This window comes from Scyliorhinus canicula, chromosome 3 (assembly GCF_902713615.1).
Source record: "Scyliorhinus canicula chromosome 3, sScyCan1.1, whole genome shotgun sequence".
Classification (NCBI taxonomy): domain Eukaryota; kingdom Metazoa; phylum Chordata; class Chondrichthyes; order Carcharhiniformes; family Scyliorhinidae; genus Scyliorhinus; species Scyliorhinus canicula.
This window is the reverse complement of record NC_052148.1, coordinates 237,251,792-237,274,090: the sequence shown is the minus strand read 5'-3', so window position 1 is coordinate 237,274,090 and position 22,299 is coordinate 237,251,792. Positions and strand designations below refer to the sequence as shown.

Genomic DNA, 22,299 nt, shown 5'->3' with positions numbered 1-22,299 from the left:
ATCCATTGTTATATGTATTGGATATTGTAATCTCAAATCTCTAGGTGCACTACTCCCATCCTGGAAAAAAGCTGGATGAGGAACATGAGGTGTTTTACAAACCATAATTGCACAAATGAACATTTTATAGTGAATCTCTCCTAACTTCAACATTGTTCTGTAATACCCTTAACACCGCAGAATATAATATTGTTCCCGTTAGTGACATAAATGCACGTTTCTGGTCACAATATAGGAGCTTCCAACAATTTCCTTCACTGTCAAAAACGTTAACCATGCACAAAGCGGATGCATGACTGACATTATCAATCATTGGAAAAGATATCCACCTCCATCCAGATGTCACTTGCTTTGTGTGTAATCATGTGGCGGTCAATCCAAGATCCATCAAGTCTCACCTTGTAAGGAAGGATGCTTAACACTTTGATTTAAAAAGCGCAACTCACTTCAGGGTGATGCAAACCACTCTGAAGAGTGCCCATCGAACCATTTAACCAAAATGGGCGTACACCGTTTAATATATATATATTAAACGCCCGTTTATACTCAAAGAAAATCCGAATCTTCGGCACACGCGCCGGGTTGTGCCAGTCGTGGGTCATCGTCACCTCGAACCTTCGGCGGTAAGAGACTGGCAGAGGCAGGCAATGGAGCAGGGCGGAGACAGGTGTGAACCTCCGGCTGATGTCCGGCGGCGGCGAAGCGGCCACGTGTTTGGCCTGGTGGCGCGCACGCGGCTCCCCTCCTCCCCGAAACCGCCACCACATTCAAAACGTTTGCCATCGCGCCGTCGAAAGCCCCGAGGCCGCAGCCGAATGACCACAGTAGACAATCCGATCCGCAGAGATTTCCCGTGAAGGAAATCAGTGGCAAGGCGCCCACAGATTTCAACTAGGCATGTTTTTTTAAAAAAAAACTTCCCCCACTCCTGCTTTCGACTTACCCTGCTCCTTTGGTATCCGGACCACGCAGTCAATAATTCCCTTGTACCTTTGGTCGACGCTGATCTGCTTGCTTGACGCTTGGACCTGCAGCAGCAGCTTGACCCTTTCGATGGGCGCCACCGCCGTCTTGGAGATAGCAGCGGCGATACCGCCAGCCAGTAGGTCTTTGATAAAGGATGCCATGTCAAAAAAATTGGACCCGGCGGCGGCCATGGCTGACGGCGAGAGCGGTATATATTTATTTCTATATGTGTAATGGATAGATTGAAAGAAATGCACACAGCACGCGTCCAGCACCGTTAACCGGCGTCCGAGCGAGAGGGCAGCACCGGACACGTGATCTGTCCGCCTCGCCCCGAGGCCTTCAGGTCACGTGAGGAGCTCGCCGGCTGTTACGACAGCGCACGTGCCGCGGACAATGTGACGTCACTGCGCAGCCCACTTTTTTCCCGCAAAAAAGGCGGGAAACAAACCGTCACGTGCCAGGATAGTGTCACAGTCTTGGCTACAAACAGAGCAGGCTCGCAGAACCCAGCTGGCCCGGCAGCACAGGGAAGGAAGGGGAACTGAGTTAATGTTTCCAACCGGTTTGGCTCTATCACGGGGGTGATCTGTTAGGTCTGCAAAGTGTAACAAACGTAACACGATGAGCAAAATGCTGTAATTTTGAAATCTGAGCAGAAAATGCTGGACCTGCTCAGCACATCAGGTAGTATCCGGTTAGTGAAACTACTTTAAGGTTTGAGGTACATAATAGTCCCAAGTTCTTTACCTTCGTCCTCCTTTTATACCTTTGTACTTGCTATGTTATATTTTGCTTTTTCCAATTTTGACAAGGCACAGAAGTGAAATCTTGACCCTGGTTTACCTCGCCACACATGCTGCCTGGACCCCATAGCATTTCCAGAAATTCTTACTGTCTTGTTATGCTCTAGGTGTAGCATAAGCAGCTTCCTTGTGGTGCACTTGACAAAGGAAGGTTCAGACGTGGAGATAACTTCAACACGTTTATTAAACTATTTACACTTCTATTACTCGGGTTCGCCACTACTGTTAATCCTTCTATAGCTACTCCGACTGACTAACCAGTCTGCTACAATCCACGTGGTGGGAGTGATATTGAATCAACCCTGTGTCTCTACTCACTGACTGTCTCCACTGAAAAGAAGCAGATCATGTGTGTGGTGTCCTTTATATATGGGTTGGTGTAATGCCCTCCTGTGGTCGTGTCACCTCTGTATGTATCGTGAATGCCCATTGGTCATGTCCTATCTAACTGATGCATTGGGCGAGTGTCTGTGTGTCATGTCTCTGGTGCTCCCTCTAGTGTCTAGCTAGTCTACATGTAGTTACATTAACCGCTTGTGTATTTACAGTGATGCAAATCACCACATCCCCCTTTTTTACATGTTACATATTTTCTGTACACTTAAAGAAAATTGAACAAAAGGCAGGCAGTTAAGTTATGGTTTGTACAAGTCAGGAAAACTGATTAAACAATAAGTCCAAATCATTTGTGTGAGTCCAAAAACCATCAATCATCATGGTCAAATGTCTCTCTTGGTGGGTTGGTGAATATGATGGTGGCATGTCCTTATGAACACCATCAACGTCCCTGTGCAACAGGAATCAAGAAGTGGTCAAATCACTTCGCTGTCTGATTTGGAGTCCCTTTTTTTTGATGTTTGTGATAGTGATGTTGGATGGCATCTTGTAGCCGATAAGATGTTGATGTCGAAGAGGTACCATCAACAGTATCATTCGATGTCATGTATGTGCCATATGTTGAAGTTGGATAATACTGTGCATACTCGTTCTGGCCAAATGCTTCCGTCTGATAGGAATATGCCGTCCGGCCAGGCTGGGGTGCAGCAAATCCTGGGCTGTAACTAAGGCATCCAGTCTGTAGTGCAGATTGCGCTTGCGGTAGTCCTCCTTCGGTCTTGATTCCATTAGTGGGCAACCGTAGTGCTGGCCTGTTTGAGAATATGCTGCATAGACTGCTGCATTCCTGAATACTGGGTTTGTCCAGCATAAGCTGTCATTGGCTCCACTGCTGGTGTGGAAAAAATGTGTGGGTATGGCTTGGAAGGATATAGCTGTGGTGAATATTGGTGTATTCCTCTTGGACTGTAGCCACTACTTGTTATTACTGACTCAGTGTAAGTGTCAAGTGATCCATCTCCTGTCGTTGTGGCATCTGCTGTCACCTGAGCGTGCCGTCACTGAGGTTGTGGCACTCCCTGTCTGGAGTAAAGTCCGGCTTATGTCAATCAGAGTCGCAGTTTGGTTGCTCCACATCTGGAGTTTGGTCTGTTTCACCTGAGTCAGCGTTGGTTTGTTGATGCTCCCCGTCTGGAGTCTGGTTTGTGTCACCTGAGTCAGCTGTGGTTTGTCGGTGCTCCCCGTCCGGAGTCTAAGCAGGTTCACTGGAGTTTGCTGAGATTTCTTGAAGCTGTACGTCTGGAGTCGGAACATGCAGGAATGCATTGACTTGTGGAAAGGTTCGAGCGAATGAGGTTGGAAGTATCGTGGTGTCACCGGAGTCACCAGTGGTCTCACAGTGATCGTCGAGTTCCTCTGTGCACACCAGCTGAGGTCTGTCACTTTGCACATCTTGTATGGGAAGTGGGATGCTGTCGTCACTCGTCTCACATACAGTGGATAGAGCTTCAGTAGCTTCTTGTTGTTCACTTGGGCTGGGTATACTGTCAGAGTCTTCTTGTGGCGCAAACAATGTGGATGGACTGTCATTGTCTTGCTGTTGTTCTTCATTTGAGCTTGGACTGTCATCATCGCTTTGTTCTTCACTGGAGCATGATAGACCGTCATGGTCGTCCTGCTGTGCACTGGAGCATGGTAGACTGTCATAGTCTTCTTGCTGTGTACTTGAGCATGGCAGACTTGCATCATCTGCTGCTAGTTGGTCAGAGGAGGTTGCTAGACCCTCATGGCCTTGTTCCTGCACGTTGGAGTCTTGCATTGCTTCTATCGTGGAGGCTGTCCATGAGGTCGCCACGGAGGCTTGTGACACTGGAGTCACTTCTTGTTCATGCAAGGACTGCGGTGTGGAGTCTTCTACCTTGAATTAAAAGATTCAAGTTCTCCAAATGGCAAAACAGGAGCAACTTCCAGGCAGTCCTGGACAAATTCGGTAAATAATGTGAGGAAAACACACTCCAACCAGCAAGAAAAGGTAAGAGAAGCGCAAGTAGTCACCATGAGGCCAAGATCCCAGAGCAGAGAACAATTTTGATCGGCGGCCATCTTTCTAAAGGTACCGCACATGCGCAGTTGCGCAAGAAGCGCACAGACCGGGAAGGTTCGTTTGCGCATGCGCGAGAAGCCGTCGTTCTGCAGCCTACCCAAAGCCTCCATATTGATTCTGAATAAAGTATTAAAAGCGAGTGCTGTGTGTGGCCAGGTGATGAGTGGTACAATAGCTTCTCGTTCGCTCCTTTCACCTCTTGATTGAACACAACAGGTACTTCAAATTTGCTTTTTGGCTGGTTTAGCAAGAGGCTGGTTTAGCACAGGGGGCTAAATAGCTGGCTTGTAATGCAGAACAAGGCCAGCAGCGTGGGTTCAATTCTCGGACCGGCCTCCCTGAACAGGCAACGGAATGTGGTGACTAGGGGATTTTCACAGTAACGTCATTGAAGCCTACTTGTGACAAGTGATTATTATTATTTAACCTCTTAAGTGTTGTAACCATAAAAGATACATGAAAACCGGTAAGTTTCAAAAGAGGGAAGTTTTTATTTTACTTAACACCAAACTCAAATACATCCAAGATATTTAGTTACAAGGAGGGAGGGGTGGTTAAATTGTTGGGTGCCCAAAAACAAAGTCAATCATATACAGCTCTTGTAGGTTGATGCACTGGATAGTTTCAAGCCATGTTTGGTGATTTTATGATCCAGATTCAGCATAGAAACAATTTAAATACATGATAAACTATATATTTTTTATTATGGAGTCAGCAGGTGCTTGGTTTATGTTGAAAACATTGCTTGTGGTGCTTTGCTAGTCAGATAGGTCACAGGCTTACGGAAAGGCCAGCGAGTGACTGCAAGTTCTCTTCTCGCTGTTACCGACTAATTCTTTCTGGTCTGTTTGTGCCTGGAAAAACAGATTCTTAACACAAAAGGGTTAGTTTGCTATCCAATGGGCTCCAATCAAAAAATGATCGGAACCCCAAGTTCCAGGTCCATTGTTCAGTGATTAAAATTATATATATATTTTTTTAAACGGGATGTGGGCGTCGCTGGTTATGCCAGCATTTATTGCCCATCCCTAGCTGCCCTTCAGAAGATGGTGATGAGTTTCCTTCTTGAACTGCAGCAGTCCTTGGGGTATAGGTACACCCACTGTGCTGTCTAGGGAGGGAGTTCCAGGATGTTGCCCCAGCGACAGTGAAGGAGCGGCGATATATTTCAGTTGCAGCTCTTGTTAGACTGCTTGACGGCTCTGGAGCTGCGGATGGACTCACTTTGGAGCATCCGCGATGCTGAGGAGGTCGTGGATAGCACGTTTAGCGAGTTGGTCACACCGCAGGTGAAGGTTACTGAGGGAGATAGAAAATGGGTGACCAAAAGAAAGAGCAAGAGTAGGAAGGCAGTGCAGGTGTCCCCTGCGGTCATCTCCCTGCAAAACAGATATACCGCTTTGGATACTGTTGAGGAAGATGGCTCACCAGGGGAAGGCAGCAGCAGCCAGGTTCATGGCACCGTGGCTGGCTCTGCTGCACAGCAGGGCAGGAAGAAAAATGGCAGGGCTATAGTGATAGGGGACTCGATCGTAAGGGGAATAGACAGGCGGTTCTGTGGACGCAATCGAGACTCCAGGATGGTATGTTGCCTCCCTGGTGCAAGGGTCAAGGATGTCTCGGAGCGGCTGCAGGACATTCTGGGGGGGGAGGGTGAACAGCCAGCTGTCGTGGTGCACATAGGCACCAACGATATAGGTAAAAAACGGGATGAGGTCCTACAAGCGGAATTCAGGGAGTTAGGAGTTATACTAAAAAGTAGGACCTCAAAGGTAGTAATCTCAGGATTGCTACCAGTGCCACGAGCTAGTCAGAGTAGGAATGTCAGGATAGATAGGATGAATGCGTGGCTCGAGAGATGGTGCAAGAGGGAGGGATTCAAATTCCTGGGGCATTGGGACCGGTTCTGGGGGAGGTGGGACCAGTACAAACCGGACGGTCTGCACTTGGCCAGGACTGGAACCAATGTCCTAGGGGGGGTGTTTTATAGAGCTGTTGGGGAGGGTTTAAACTAATGTGGCAGGGGGATGGGAACCAATGCTGGAAGTTGGAAGGTAGTAAAACAGGGACAGAAACAAAAGGAAGTAAGGGGAAAAGTGCAAGGCAGAGAAGACATAGTCAGAAATCCATAAGGGCGACAGTACAAGGTACAGTGACTGAGGGGAGCACAGTGAATAGGCCCAGTAATAACAAAAAGAATAAAACTGGAGATGTTAAGATTCAAAACAGAGGTAAAAAAACCAACATAAGTGTTCTTTACCTGAATGCTCGTAGTATTCGGAATAAAGTAAATGAGTTGGTGGCACAAATCATCGTAAATGACTATGATTTAGTGGCCATTACTGAAACATGGTTAAAGGATGGTCACGACTGGGAGTTAAATATCCGAGGGTATCAAACTATTCGGAAGGACAGAGTGGATGGTAAGGGAGGTGGTGTTGCTCTGTTATTTAAGGATGACATCCGGGCAATAGTAAGGGATGACATCGGTGCTATGGAGGATAAGGTTGAATCCATTTGGGTGGAAATCAGGAATAGTAAGGCGAAAAAGTCACTGATAGGAGTAGTCTATCGGCCACCAAATAGTAACGAGATGGTGGGGCAGGCAATAAACAAAGAAATAACTGATGCATGTAGAAATGGTACAGCAGTTATCATGGGGGATTTTAATCTACATGTCGATTGGTTTAACCAGGTCGGTCAAGGCAACCGTGAGGAGGAGTTTATAGAATGTATCCGCGATAGTTTTCTAGAACAGTATGTAATGGAACCTACGAGGGAACAAGCGGTCCTAGATCTTGTCCTGTGTAATGAGACAGGATTGATTCATGATCTCATAGTTAGGGATCCTCTTGGAAGGAGTGATCACAATATGGTGGAATTTAAAATACAGATGGAGGGTGAGAAAGTAAAATCAAATACTAGTGTTTTGTGTTTAAACAAAGGAGATTACAAGGGGATGAGAGAAGAACTAGCTAAGGTAGACTGGGAGCTAAGACTTTATGGTGGAACAGTTGAGGAACAGTGGAGAACCTTCCAAGTGATTTTTCACAGTGCTCAGCAAAGGTTTATACCAACAAAAAGGAAGGACGGAAGAAAGAGGGAAAATCGACCGTGGATATCTAAGGAAATAAGGGAGAGTATCAAATTGAAGGAAAAAGCATATAAAGTGGCAAAGATTGCTGGGAGATTAGAGGACTGGGAAATCTTTAGGGGGCAACAGAAAGCTACTAAAAAAGCTATAAAGAAGAGCAAGATAGAGTATGAGAGTAAACTTGCTCAGAATATAAAAACAGACAGTAAAAGTTTTTACAAATATATAAGACAAAAAAGAGTGGCTAAGGTAAATATTGGTCTTTTAGAGGATGAGAAGGGAGTTTTAATAATGGGAAATGAGGAAATGGCTGAGGAACTGAACAGGTTTTTTGGGTCGGTCTTCACAGTGGAAGACACAAATAACATGCCAGCGACTGATAGAAATGAGGCTATGACAGGTGAGGACCTTGAGAGGATTGTTATCACTAAGGAGGGAGTGATGGGCAAGCTAATGGGGCTAAAGGTAGACAAGTCTCCTGGCCCTGATGGAATGCATCCCAGAGTGCTAAAAGAGATGGCTAGGGAAATTGCAGATGCACTAGTGATAATTTACCGAAATTCACTAGACTCTGGGGTGGTCCCGGTGGATTGGAAATTAGCAAACGTGACGCCACTGTTTAAAAAAGGAGGTAGGCAGAAAGCAGGAAATTATAGGCCAGTGAGTTTAACTTCGGTAATAGGGAAGATGCTGGAATCTATCATCAAGGAAGAAATTGCGAGGCATCTGGATAGAAATTGTCCCATTGGGCAGACGCAGCATGGGTTCGTAAAAGGCAGGTCATGCCTAACTAATTTAGTGGAATTTTTTGAGGACATTACCAGTGCAGTAGATAACGGGGAGCCGATGGATGTGGTATATCTGGATTTCCAGAAAGCCTTTGACAAGGTGCCACACAAAAGGTTGCTGCATAAGATAAAGATGCATGGCATTAAGGGTAAAGTAGTAGCATGGATAGAGGATTGGTTAATTAATAGAAAGCAAAGAGTTGGGATAAATGGGTGTTTCTCTGGTTGGCAATCAGTAGCTAGTGGTGTCCCTCAGGGATCCGTGTTGGGCCCACAATTGTTCACAATTTACATTGATGATTTGGAGTTGGGGACCAAGGGCAATGTGTCCAAGTTTGCAGATGACACTAAGATGAGTGGTAAAGCGAAAAGTGCAGAGGATACTGGAAGTCTGCAGAGGGATTTGGATAGGTTAAGTGAATGGGCTCGGGTCTGGCAGATGGAATACAATGTTGACAAATGTGAGGTTATCCATTTTGGTAGGAATAACAGCAAACGGGATTATTATTTAAACGATAAAATATTAAAGCATGCCGCTGTTCAGAGAGACTTGGGTGTGCTAGTGCATGAGTCACAGAAGGTTGGTTTACAAGTGCAACAGGTGATTAAGAAGGCAAATGGAATTTTGTCCTTCATTGCTAGAGGGATGGAGTTTAAGACTAGGGAGGTTATGTTGCAATTGTATAAGGTGTTAGTGCGGCCACACCTGGAGTATTGTGTTCAGTTTTGGTCTCCTTACTTGAGAAAGGACGTACTGGCGCTGGAGGGTGTGCAGAGGAGATTCACTAGGTTAATCCCAGAGCTGAAGGGGTTGGATTATGAGGAGAGGTTGAGTAGACTGGGACTGTACTCGTTGGAATTTAGAAGGATGAGGGGGGATCTTATAGAAACATTTAAAATTATGAAGGGAATAGATAGGATAGATGCGGGCAGGTTGTTTCCACTGGCGGGTGACAGCAGAACTAGGGGCATAGCCTCAAAATAAGGGGAAGTAGATTTAGGACTGAGTTTAGGAGGAACTTCTTCACCCAAAGGGTTGTGAATCTATGGAATTCCTTGCCCAGTGAAGTAGTTGAGGCTCCTTCATTACATGTTTTTAAGGTAAAGATAGATAGTTTTTTGAAGAATAAAGGGATTAAGGGTTATGGTGTTCGGGCCGGAAAGTGGAGCTGAGTCCACAAAAGATCAGCCATGATCTAATTGAATGGCGGAGCAGGCTCGAGGGGCCAGATGGCCTACTCCTGCTCCTAGTTCTTATGTTCTTATTTCAAAGTCAGGGTGGCGAGTGACTTGGTGGGGAACCTCCAGGTGGTGCGATCCCTAGTTATCATAGAATTTACAGTGCAGGAGGCCATTCGGTCCATCGAGTCTGCACCGGCTCTTGGAAAGAGCACCCGACCCAAGGTCAACACCTCCACCCTATCCCCATAACCCAGTAACCCCACCCAACACGAAGGGCAATTTTGGACACTAAGGGCAATTTATCATGGCCAATCCACCTAACCTGCATATCTTTGGACTGTGGGAGGAAACCGGAGCACCCGGAGGAAACCCACGCACACACGGGGAGGATGTGCAGACTCCGCACAGTGACCTAAGCCGGAATCAAACCTGGGACCCTGGAGCTGTGAAGCAATTGTGCTATCCACAATGCTACCATGCTGCCCTTATCTGTTGGTATTGTCCTTCGAGATGGTTGTGTTTGTGGGTTAGGAAGGTGTTGTCTAAGGAACTTTGGTGAGTTACTGCAGTGCATCTTGCAGATGGTACACATTGCTCCCACTGTTCGTCTATGGTGGAGTGTTTGAATGTTTGTGGAATGGGGAGCAATCAACCAGGCGGCTTTGTCCTGGATGGTGCCCAGCTTCTTGTGTTGTTGGAGCTGCACTCATCCAGGCAAGTGGAGAGTATTTAATAATTGTTATTATTGTCACAAGTAGGCTTACATTAACAAGCAATGAAGTTATTGTGAAAATCCCCTAGTCACCACATTCCGGTGCCTGCTCGGGTACACGGAGGGAGAATTCAGAATGTCCAAATTACCTAACAGCACATCTTTCGGGACTTCTGGGAGGAAGCCCATGCAGGCACGTGGAGAACGTGCAGACTCCACACAACTAGTGGTGTGCAGCAACAGTGCTAACCACTGTGCTACCATTCCATTACACTCCCGATTTGTGCCTTGCAGATGGTGGGCAGGCTTGAGGTGGGGGGTGGGGGGGGGGGGGGGTCAGGAGGTGAGTTACTCACTGTAGAATTCCTAGTCTTTAACCTGCCCTGATAAGTATTAATGTGGCTAGTCCAGTTCAGTTTCTGATCAATGGTAACCCCCAGGATGTTGATTGTGGGGGATTCAGCGATGCTAAATCCATTGAATGTCAAGGGGTGGTGGTTACATCCTCTCTTGTAGGAGATGGTCTTAGTCTGGCACAAATGTAAGTTGCCACTTGTCAGCTCAAGCCTGGATATTGTCCAGGTCTTTCTGCATTTGCACGTGTACCGCTTCATTATCTGAGGAGTTGCGAATGGTCTTGAACATTGTGCAGTCATCTACAAACATTCCCACTTCTGACCTTATGATGGAAGGGAGGTCATTGATGAAGCAGCTGAAGATGGTTGGAGCTAGGACATTACCCTGATTAGATTACATGGTTGGTGCGGGCCCATTTCAGCCAGGATCCAGTTTAATTGCTTGATCTGCACTTTCCTGAATAACAAATCATGTCTGGCCATCTGTGAATAGTTCAGGGGATTGGTCATTTATACTCATTTAAGTTGTTTCCACTGGTGTATTATTTCCAGGTAGCACAGCTCTATTTTCATAGTAAATTACAAAGCTATATATATGTTAGGCCATATTAAGAACTGCTCTTTCGTTCACTTGTCAGTCACTTTTAAACTTATCCTGGTGGTCATTTTCAATATAAAACATCGGGCCGGTAGGGGGGGGGGGTCATTTTCTGCATTCATTTTTGAGGCGTGAGAACAGCAGAAGGGATAGAGAATAGCACAGGAGTCCCCAAATGATTTTTACGCCAGTGGAATTTCCACGATCGATTATAACACTAGTATCAGTAATGGTGACCATGAAACTTCTGGAGTGTTGTTAAAATAGAACTAAATAGTTGCTAAAATGGGCAGTACGGTAGCATAGTGGTTAGCACAAATGCTTCACAGCTCCAGGGTCCCAGGTTCAAATCCCGGCTTGGGTCACTGTCTGTGTGGAGTCTGCACGTTCTCCCCGTGTGTGCGTGGGTTTCCTCCGGGTGCTCCGGTTTCCTCCCACAGTCCAAAGATGTGCAGGTTAGGTGAATTGGCCAGGCTAAATTGCCCTCGGGGTCCAAATTGCCCTTAGTGTTAGGTGGGGTTACTGGGTTATGGGGATAGGGTGGAGGTATGGGCTTGGGTAGGGTGCTCATTCCAAGAGCCGGTGCAGACTCGATGGGCCGAATGGCCTCCTTCTGCACTGTAAATTCCATGAAATCTATGAAACTACCTGTTTTACTAATGTCCTTCCAGGAAGAAAATCTGCTCCGTACCTGGCCTGATTCCAGACTCATAACTATATGTGGGTTAACTTTTAACTGCTCCCTGAAGTGACCTTGCAATCTTTAGTTATATCAAAGCACTACATAAAAGTCAAATGAGAATGAAACCAGATGGGATCACCTGACCATGACCCAAGCATCACAGAATACAACAGGCAACCACCCCTGTTGCCTTGCAAAGTCCTCCTCCAACATCTTGCAATTTGTGCCAAACTTCTGAGGACTGTCCCACAGATCAGTTAAACCTAACGTAGTTGTACTCAGAATTATATCTTTCAGCTAGAATTCAGCAGTTGTACACTGCTGGGTAGGAGCAGTCTTGTGAGTCATCAACATTGATTCCAGACCCCATAAAGTCTCAGCATCAGGCCAAACATAGGCAAGTAAATCTCCTGCTGATTACCAGCTACTTCTCTCCCTCAGCTTTTGAATCAGTACTCCACCATGTTGAACATCACTGGGAAGAAGCACTAAGAATATCAAGATCATAAAATTGACTCTAGGTGGGGGACTTCAATGTTGCTCAATAGAAATACTATTGCCTGAACCAGCTGAGTCGTGAAGACTAGGCTTTCAAACTGAGCTTATGGAATGTAGTGACAGAACCACTATAAGGGGAAAACATACTTGACCTTATCCTCATCAATATATTACAGATGCATCTTTTCACGACGATTGACCACCGCACAGTCCTGATGGAGACGAAGTTCCATTTTCAAACTGAATATATTCTCCATTTTGTTGCATGACACTACCATCATGCTAAATGGGATAAATTCAGAACAGATCTGGCAGCTCAAAACTAAGCATCCATCAGGTCTGTGCGCCATCAGCAAAACTGTACTCTACCAGAATAGATAACCTCATGCCTTGACATATCCCTTACTCATAGAATTACAGTGCAAAAGGGGGCGATTCGGCCCATCGAGTCTGGGCAATTGAACCCAGGTCCTTGACGCTGTGAAGCAACAGTGCTCACCACTGTGCTACCATGCCGCCATCACAAGACATCGTCAAGACAGAGAACCAACTCTAGTTCAATGGAGTGTAGGAGAGAGCATTACAGAACAGGTCCAAAATGCCTAAAATGAGGTATCAATCTGGTGAAATGACAATATAGGACTATGACATACCTGCTAAGCAGCGAGAGCAGCAGGTTATAGTTAGAACAAAGTAATTTCATAATTAACAGATCAAATCAAAGTTCTGCCCACTGGACACATCCATTTGTCCCAATGATGGCAGAATCCAGCATGACAATGTAAAAGAGAAGGCTGAACAATTTGGAACGATCTGCAATCAGAAGCGCTGACTGGATGCTCTATCTCAGCCTCTTCCAGAGCTTCCCACCATCACAGCTGCCAGACCTCAGCTAATTAAGTCACTGAATGTGATATCAAGAGATGACCGAGCACACTGGATACAGCAAAGATTATGGGTCCCGACAACAATCCAGCTGTAGTACTGTGGAGCAGACTTGTGTTCCAGAACTAGCAACACCGCTAGCCAAGTTGTTCCAGTCCAGCTACAACACTGACGATGTAGAAAATTGCCCAGGTTTTACTATCTACAAAAGCAGGACAAATCCAAAATCAGCCAATCATCGCCCAGTCTACTGTTATTCATCAGCAATGTAATTGAAAATCTCAATCAATAGCGCTATCAAGTGGCACTTGCCCATCAATAATGTGCTCAACAATGTCCAGTTTTGGTATGCAGCCTTTGCCCAGATATGGACAAAACAGCTGACTTCCAGAGGAGAGTTGAATGAATGACCTTAGCATCAAGGTCCAAGTATGGCATCAAAAAGCCGCAGCAAAATTGGACAATGGGAATCAGGGGGAAATACTCCACTGACTGGAGTTATACCAAGCACAAAGGAAGATTGTGGTAACTTGACCTAAAAATTTAGTTTTAATCTTCTTTAATATATAAAAAATAACGTTTAAAATATGGTATTTACTCTCAACAGGGAGCAACCAGCTAAACATCGAAGTAACAGAATAGAATTAGAACTAATGACAGTTAAATATGAATATACGCAGGTAACAACTAATGATTTCACAGACTCTACCGGTGACATCAGCAATAGATTTAAATAAGATGCATAATCGTAATTCTCGATAATACTTGACACCCTTAAATTGGAATACCCCTTAAAGAGAGAAATGCAATGAGACTAATGCCTTAATTAGACGTCAGTCTTCAGGAACTATGTGACTACACTGTGATCTGCACAATAACACTGATGACTCCTCCACTCTACTTTGCCTTTCATGGCCTAGGCACTGTTGAAAAAGCGAGTAGCTTGAGGATCTACGAACAATTTAACTGTAGTGCCTTGTAATGTACCCTATTCATCTTTGAAAACCTCAGGCTATTTCTGAATGACATCCCGTCACCTTTGTGTACTTTATCTCACCCCAGTCCAACTGAATATTCTTGAGCCAGTCATGTCTCAGCAGACTAGGCCCATGCCTTTATTACCAGGAGCCATGCTCTTCCTTCTTGACTGTTATTTGCAATTTTGACTCCTAATGCTCCAAGCAATGATATAATCTCACTGGTGTACGTCCAAAGGTTGATTTCTGCCCTAAGTAAGGGTTAGTGCCGGCTTAGAGCCCCAAATCATCTTGAAGGTCTCCTCACTGATTGCGGATGCAAAGGCTCCTGTATCAATCCTGTAACCAATCAATCTTGATTTTGTTTGTCAATTGCCCTCCACTGTAGCATAAATAGGCGCTGTACGCCCCTCACTCATATTAAACATGTTGTAATAGTGCTCCTGTGCCTGGTCTGAGCTTTCCAAGTGAAGCACTGTGGGTTGAGCCTTCCTTGCATTGGAAGTTCCCAGCTCAGCCTTTGACTTTCTCTTAGCACCCTGGCACTTCTTCACTAAATGCCTCTTGTTCCACTGGTGACAAGTGTCCATAAACATACGATGATCCACACGCAAAACACTCCACTGTCTTCACCGTTTAATTTGCAGCTTCTTTCTTTATTTGAAGCAGTGTACCTGCCTACGTGCCGCCATTGGCCTTCTGAATATCTTTTGCATTATTGGCAGCCATTTCCATGCCCTGAGAAATTTCTAGAGCTAACTTAAAAGTAAGTGTAGCTTCTCCTAGCAAACACGACTGAATACTGTCCTCATTAATGCCACAAACTAGTCTATCTGGAAGCATGTCTTCAAACCTGCCCGGAACTTGCAATGTTCAGAGTGCTGGCTCAATTCAGCAACAAAGTTAGCTACAGACTGTTCCGTCTTCCAAACATGACTGTGGATTTTCAAACGTTGTACAATTACTGCGGGCTTAAGATTGTGGTGATTCTGAATGAGTGCAACTAAATCTGCAAATGAAATATCCCCTGGTTTCTGTGGTGTAGCTAAATTTCTCACTGGCTTGTAACATTCAGCAGATTTGAGTGCTTTCTAGCCTCATCTGCGATCCCATTTGCCAAGAAAAAGTGTTCTAACTTTCCACATATTCAGTCCAGTTCACGTTCTCTTCCACAAACTCACCGATAGACCCTTACTTGTCTTGCCTCGGTAAACTTAGTAAAGCTTTGGGATGCCCTGAAACTAGAATATTTTTATTCTCATCGCCAAAAAGATGTGGTAACTTGATCCAAGAGGTAGAAAAAAATGTATTATAAGTTAATCTTCTTCATATATAACAATAATGAAATTTAAAATACAGTATGGAGTCAAAGACCAGAGCAACTAGCTAAACATCAAAATAGAATTAGAACTAACAGCAGTTAATTAAGAGTATATACAGGTAACAAGATCAACTAATAATGTGACAGCTGATGACATCAGAAATGGATTTAATTAAGATGCATGATCATAAACAGGGCCAGAACTGGGCGAATACGGGGAGGAGGGCCACCGTACTAGCGAGGAAGGTCAACACAGGAGGGCAGGAATGAAGGAGGGCCATGGCGCGGCTCTCAGGGGAGAGGGAGTGCCTGGCACAAGGAGGGGAGGGGGGCAGAAGGGGGGGGGGGAACAGAGGGTCGGGGGCTGGGAAGGGCCGAGGAGTCAGAGGGAGAGCGCAGAACAAAAGCGAAGCAAAGAGAAGGGTGAGATAGTAAAGCAGTACAGACATAGGCCTCGGCGGGCATGGAGTAGGGCGAGGAACCAAGATGGCGCTGCAAACAGCCACTCAGGAGGGCGAAGGAAGACCCCGGAGTGCAGGGGCGCACCCATGTGATGTACACACAGCTGGCGGCCACATTGGGTGCCCCCTGGACAAAGGGAAACCCTGGAGAGCTGGGGCCCGACCCCATGGTGAGAGCGGCGACCCTTGCCATTTTGGATGGCCACCTGGCAAAGGGAAACTCCGAAGTGCAGGGGTGCATCCACCAGGTAAGTATGGATGATCCCACAGGACTGGGCGGGGTGTCACAAACCCCACACCAGGAGCGTTACCTGGAATGTAAAGGGACTCAACGGCCCAGTGAAAAGATCCAGAGTCTTCGCCCACCTAAGAAGCCTAAATGCAGACATAATCTACCTACAAGAGACGCGCCCGAGGGAGAAGGATCGACTGAAGGGCTGGGTGGGACTGACGTACCATTCATGCTACGGGACGAGGGGCAGGGGGGTAGCAATATTAATTAGCAAAAGGACGAGTTTACGGAAACCAAGACAGTTACGGACCCAGGGGAAGGTACTTCATGGTCAGCGGTATCCTGGAAGGGGCACAGGTTGTACTGGCAAACATGTACGCTCCCAACGGGACAACACAGAATTCATAAAGAAGACCATGGAGGAAATCCCCGACCTTGACACACATCGACTGATTATGAGGGGCGACTTTAACTGTGTGCTGGATCCACTGAAAGACCGATCAAACCCCAGAACGGGGTAAAAGTCTGGCATAGCTAGGGAGCTAGGAGCCTTCATGGAACAAATGGAGGCGGTGGACCCATGGAGGTTCCTGCACCCAGGAGAAAAGGAGTTCTCATTCTTTTCGCAAGTACACAAGGGAATTACCCGTATCAACTTCTTTGCAGTGGGGAAATTGGTGCTTCCAGGAATCACGGGAACAGATTACTCCACGATTGTCATCTTTGACCACGCTCCACACTATATGGATGTGAGGTTGGAGACAGGCCGGGCCCAGAGCCCCATGTGGAGGCTGGACACGGACCTCCGGGCAAACAAGGCCTTCAGCCAAAAAATATCGCGGGCCATAGGCGATTACGTTAGTAACAACCAAAATGGTGAGGTCTCATCCTCCACGTTTTGGGAGGCATTGAAGGCCGTGATCAGAGGAAAGATCATAGCCTACAAGGCAAGTAGAGATAGGGAAGAGAGGGTGGCCAGGCAACAGATAGTGGACTCCATTGTGGAAGTCGATAGAAAATATTCCGAGGCCCCGACTGTAAGGCTGCTGGCGGAGGGGAAAAAGCAAATGGACTTTAACCTGCTTTCAAATAGTAAGCAGTGTACCAACTCCGCCATACACGGGGGACCTTCTACGAACACGGAGACCAGGCTGGCCGCCTATTGGCTCACCAGCTAAGAAAGCAGGCAGCCACGAAAGAAATAGCGCAGGTTAAGGATAGCAGAGGCAGACTCGTAACAGAGCCAAAGGAGGTCAATCGAGCATTTGAGACCTTCTAGCTGGAACTGTACACCTCCGAGCCCCCCCGGCGAGGATGCGGGAATGAAACAGTTCCTAGACGGACTGGAACTACCAGTGGTGGGGGAAGACAGACGGGGAGGAGCTGAAAGCACCTGGGAGAAATCATGGAGAGCATCAGCTCCATGCAAGCGGTGAAGGCATCGGGACCTGACGGGTTCCTGGCGGACTACTACAAAACATTTGCACCAGTCCTGGCCCCACATCTTTTTTAAAAATAATTTTTATTGGAATTTTTTACAGAAAATATAAAAATATAACAAGTATAGCAACAAGCATTAATATGCAACTAACAGCCCCATAACACCCACAATTCCCCCCATACCGTAACATCACATGTATCACACTCCCCCCACCCCCCCCAACAAGAGAACTTAACCATAAATTAAAATTAAATAAATCAAATTTAAATAAAATAAGCAAACATAATCAACGTCCCCCCCCCCCCCCCCCCCCCCCCCGGGTTGCTGCTGCTACTGTCCCAGTACCCTATCGTTGAGCCAGAAAGTCGAGGAAAGGTTGCCACCGTTTAAAGAACCCTTGCACCGATCCTCTCAGGGCGAATTTAACCTTCTCAAGCTTAATGAAGCCCGCCATGTCATTGATCCAGGTCTCCACGCTTGGGGGCCTCGCGTCCTTCCACTGTAGCAAAATCCTTCGCCGGGCTACTATAGACGCAAAGGCCAGCACACCGGCCTCTTTCGCCTCCTGCACTCCCGGCTCTACCCCAACTCCAAAGATCGCGAGTCCCCATCCTGGGTTGACCCTGGATCCCACCACCCTTGACACCGTCCTCGCCACCCCCTTGCAGAACTCCTCCAATGCCGGGCATGCCCAGAACATATGGGCATGGTTCGCTGGACTCCCCGAGCACCTGACACACCTATCTTCACCCCCAAAGAACCTACTCATCCTCGTCCCACTCATGTGGGCCCTATGCAGCACCTTGAATTGGATGAGGCTAAGCCACGCACATGAGGAGGAAGAATTTACCCTCTCCAGGGCATCAGCCCATGTCCCGTCTTCGATCTGTTCCCCCAGTTCCCCCTCCCACTTCGTTTTCAGCTCCTCTACTGACGCCTCTTCCACCTCCTGCATAAGCTTGTAGATATCGGATATCTTCCCCTCCCCGACCCCCGAGAGCACCCTGTCACTCACCCCCCCCCCCTCGCGGGGAGCGCAGGGAATCCCTCCACCTGCCGTCTAGCAAATGCCTTTACCTGCAGATATCTAAACATGTTTCCCGGCGGGAGCCCAAATTTCTCCTCCAACTCCCCCAGGCTCGCAAATCTTCCGTCGATAAACAGGTCCCTCAGCTGTCTAATGCCCGCTCTATACCATCCCCGAAATCCCCCATCCATGTTCCCCGGGATGAACCTATGGTTCTGGCCCCACATCTAACGGACATGTTCGCGGACTCACTGGCAAGGGGCACCTTGCCCCCAACACTAGCGCAGGCCACAATCTCATTGATACCCAAAAAAGATAAAGACCTGCCGGAATGTGGATCATACAGACCCATTTCACTGCAGAATGTGGACGTGAAAATACTCGCAAAGGTCCTGGCCAAAAGGCTGGAGGGCTGCTTACCAGAGGTGGTCGCAGATGACCAACCTGGCTTTGTTAAGGGTAGGCAGCTCAGTGAACATTGCGCGGCTGCTGAATGTAATAATGACCCCCCCCCCCCCCCCCCCCGGGGAGAGAACACCCGAGGTGATCGTCTCCCTGGACACAAAAAAGGCCTTCGACAGAGTCGAATGGAGCTATCTCCTTGAGGTACTGGAATGGTTTGGGCTAGGAACGGGGTTCACCACCTGGGTGAGGCTCTTGTACAACGCTCCCAAAGCGAGTGTCTGAACTAACACCACCAGCTCTGAATACTTCCAGCTACAGTGAGGAACAAGTCAGGGCTGCCCCTTGTCCCCACTCTTGTTCACACTAGTGATTGAACCCCTGGCGATAGCCCTGTGGGACGCGAAAAGCTGGAAGGGAGTTCGGAGAGGAGACAGAGAGCACAGAGTTTCACTCTATGCAGATGACCCTCTATGTCTCAAAGCCACAGGGGGGACTGAAGGCAATACTGTGAATACTGAAAGAGTTTGGAACCTTCTCGGGCTACAAACATAACCTGGGCAAAAGCGAGGCATTCCCAGTGAACCCAAAAGGGGGAGGGACAGAGCTGGAGTGGCTCCCGTTTAAAATGGCCCAGAACAGATTCCGTTACTTGGGGATCCAAATAGCCAGAGACTAGACACAGATCCACAGGTGGAGGAAGAAAGAAAAGACCTTCAACGGTGGGGCTCACTCCCAGTCTCCGTGGCGTGGAGAGTGCAGATGATTAAGATGAATTTACTGTCAAGGTTCCTCTTCCTGTTTCGATCCATTCCGATCATCATCCCCAAGGCCTTTTTCCAAAACGTAGACCATCTAATCATGGTATTTGTGTTGGGGGGGGGGGGGGGAAGAACCCGAGAATTCCTAAACCAACACTGCAAAGAGGAAAACTCAAAGGGGGCTTGGCTTTACCGAACCTACGATATTACCACTGGGCAGCAATGACAGAAAAAGTGAGGGGATGGGCACAAGAACCCGACACAGATAGAGTACAAATGGAGGGGGCATCCTGTAAAGGAACGACTCTCTGGGCCCTGGCCACAGCAGCACTCCTCCTCGGCAAGATACAGAATGAGCTCAGTGGTAGTGGCCACGCTGAGAATGTGGACCCAGTTGAGACAGCACTTCAGGATAACCAAAAAAAGTACCCCATGGCCCCATCTGCGGCAATTACAGATTCCCCCCAGCCATGCTAGATACCACCTTCAAAAGATGGAGGCGGGACGGGGGCACACTGACGGTCGTGGACTTCTACATTGGGTGCAAACAGACGACGTTGGACAAACTGACGACGAAGTGGAAACTAGCAAGAGAGGAATTGATACACCTCCAAATAAAACACTTCCTCCCCAAAGTGACAGTAGGGTACCCCGGGCCCCAGGAAACACACTACTGGAGGGCCTGATAGGCACAAGCAGCGAGAAGGGAGGGCTATATGGGAAAATATATGGACAGCTACTGGACAGAGCTCGAACACCACTGGACAAGACCAGACAAAAATGGGAGGACGAACTGGGGACAGAGGTAGGATAGGGACTCTGGAGCGAAGCACTGAGCAGGGCGAACTCCACCTCCTCCTGCGCAAGGCTAAGCCTAATGCAGCTCAATGTGGTGCACAGAGCACACCTGACCAGAACCCGAATGAGCAGGTTCGTCCCGGGGGTGGAGGACAAATGTGAGCGGTGCCAGAGGGGCCAGGCCAACCACACACACATGTTTTGGGCTTGCCCCAAGCTTGCTGGGTTCTGGACAGCCTTCTCCGAGGCAATGTCCAAGGTTGTGGGGGTGAGGGTGAAGCCATGCCCAATAGTGCCAATCTTCAGGGTATCGGAGCAGCCAGAGTTACACAGGGGGAAGGGGCCAACGTCCTTGCTATCGCTTCCCCAATCGCATGCCGGAGAATCCTGCTCGGCTGGCGATCGACAGCACCACCCAAAGCTGCAGACTGGCTCGCTGACCTCTCGGAATTTCTCCACCTGGGGAAGATTAAGTACGCCATCCGAGGGTCAGAGGAAGGCTTCCTGGATACTTGGGGGCAATTCGTCAGCCTGTTCAAAAACCTGTTTGAGGCCAGCAACGAGGAGTAAGCTAAGAAAAAAAAAGATAGATGAGAAATCAAAGGATTGCACAACTGGGGCAGTGGAAGGAAGGTGGGGAAACCACAAGAGAAGAGGAAAGGTGCTGAAGCCAAGAGGGAGGGGTGGAAGAAGGGGTGCGGGGGCGGGGGGGGGGGGGGGGGGAGAATCATAGACCGATCCAGAGGGCAACAAAATGGACATAAAGTTAGTTAAATGAAGGACAAAATAAACCTCTCTGTAAAATGAAGTAAATTAGTGCGGGCAAGAAAAATGTACTGTATATACACAACAACTGTTTACAAATATGAGAAAAGCCAATAAAAAGATTTTCAAAAAAAAAAATATACATGATCATAACACTCTGTAACAAAGTGGTTTTGGTTGTTGGAGGCCAATCAGTACATTAATGCTGGAGTTATTCAGCAGTGTCCTAGACTCAGACATCTTCAACTGTTTCAAAAAGGCTGTTTCTCCCTCGATCATAGAGGTCAAAAATTCAGATTGGTCATTGGTGAGCAACTCAGATAATGGGCGGATTTCTCCATCCTGCCGCACCTAATTTCTGGTGCCGATCACCCCCGCCGGCTGCGGGATCCTCCGTCCCGGCAGCTGGCCAATGAGGCTTCCCATTGCGGGCACCCCCACGCTGTTGGGAAATCCATGGGTGTTAAGTGCACTGCCGGCGAAATGTAGGATCCCGCCGACAGAGAATCCAGCCCTACAAGTCAGTGCCAACACGCAGCAAGGCTTTGACAACCCTCATACCCTGATAAGTGACATGTAACATTTGTGCCACACAAGTATCAGTCAATAACTATCTCCAAAAAGACAAAATTTAACTACCTTACCGTGACATTCTACAATATTATCAGCACCGACCTCCCCACCAACAACATCCCAGAGATCACCATTTAACCAGAACCTTAGCTGAACCAGCCATATAAATAACGTACCTACAAAAACAAGCTAGAGGTTGGAAATTCAATGGTGAACTCTCCAAGTTATCTATAATGCATCACTCGGGAGCGTGACAAGAGTACGCTCCTCTGATGAAAACCTACCAAATCTGACCCGTACCACCTCGAAATACAAAGACAGCAAGCACATGGGAACAGCATCACCTGCAAGTTCTCTTCCAAGTCTCTCAAATCACCCTGACTTGGAAATATTTACTGTTACTTTACCTTGGCAGTTTCAAAATCCTGGAACTCCCTTAACAGTACCTACAGTACAAGGATTGTAGCAGTTTAAGGACTCAAAGAAAACTCAGAATGGACAATAAATGAGAGCCTTGCCAGTGACACCAACATC

At 47.3% G+C, this 22,299-nt stretch overlaps 1 protein-coding gene across 1 annotated transcript in view; it reads right to left on the bottom strand.

Annotated features, from left to right (window-relative positions):
- LOC119963373 (ADP/ATP translocase 4-like) overlaps nt 1-1,299 on the bottom strand; it is a 107,546-nt gene extending 106,247 nt beyond the window's left edge. Inside the window, exon 1 of the mRNA XM_038792407.1 lies at nt 944-1,299. Coding sequence (XP_038648335.1) covers nt 944-1,157 — 214 coding nt within the window. The 5' untranslated portion in view covers nt 1,158-1,299. The remainder of the gene's footprint in view (nt 1-943) is intronic.
- Between the last annotated feature and the right edge of the window lie 21,000 nt (nt 1,300-22,299).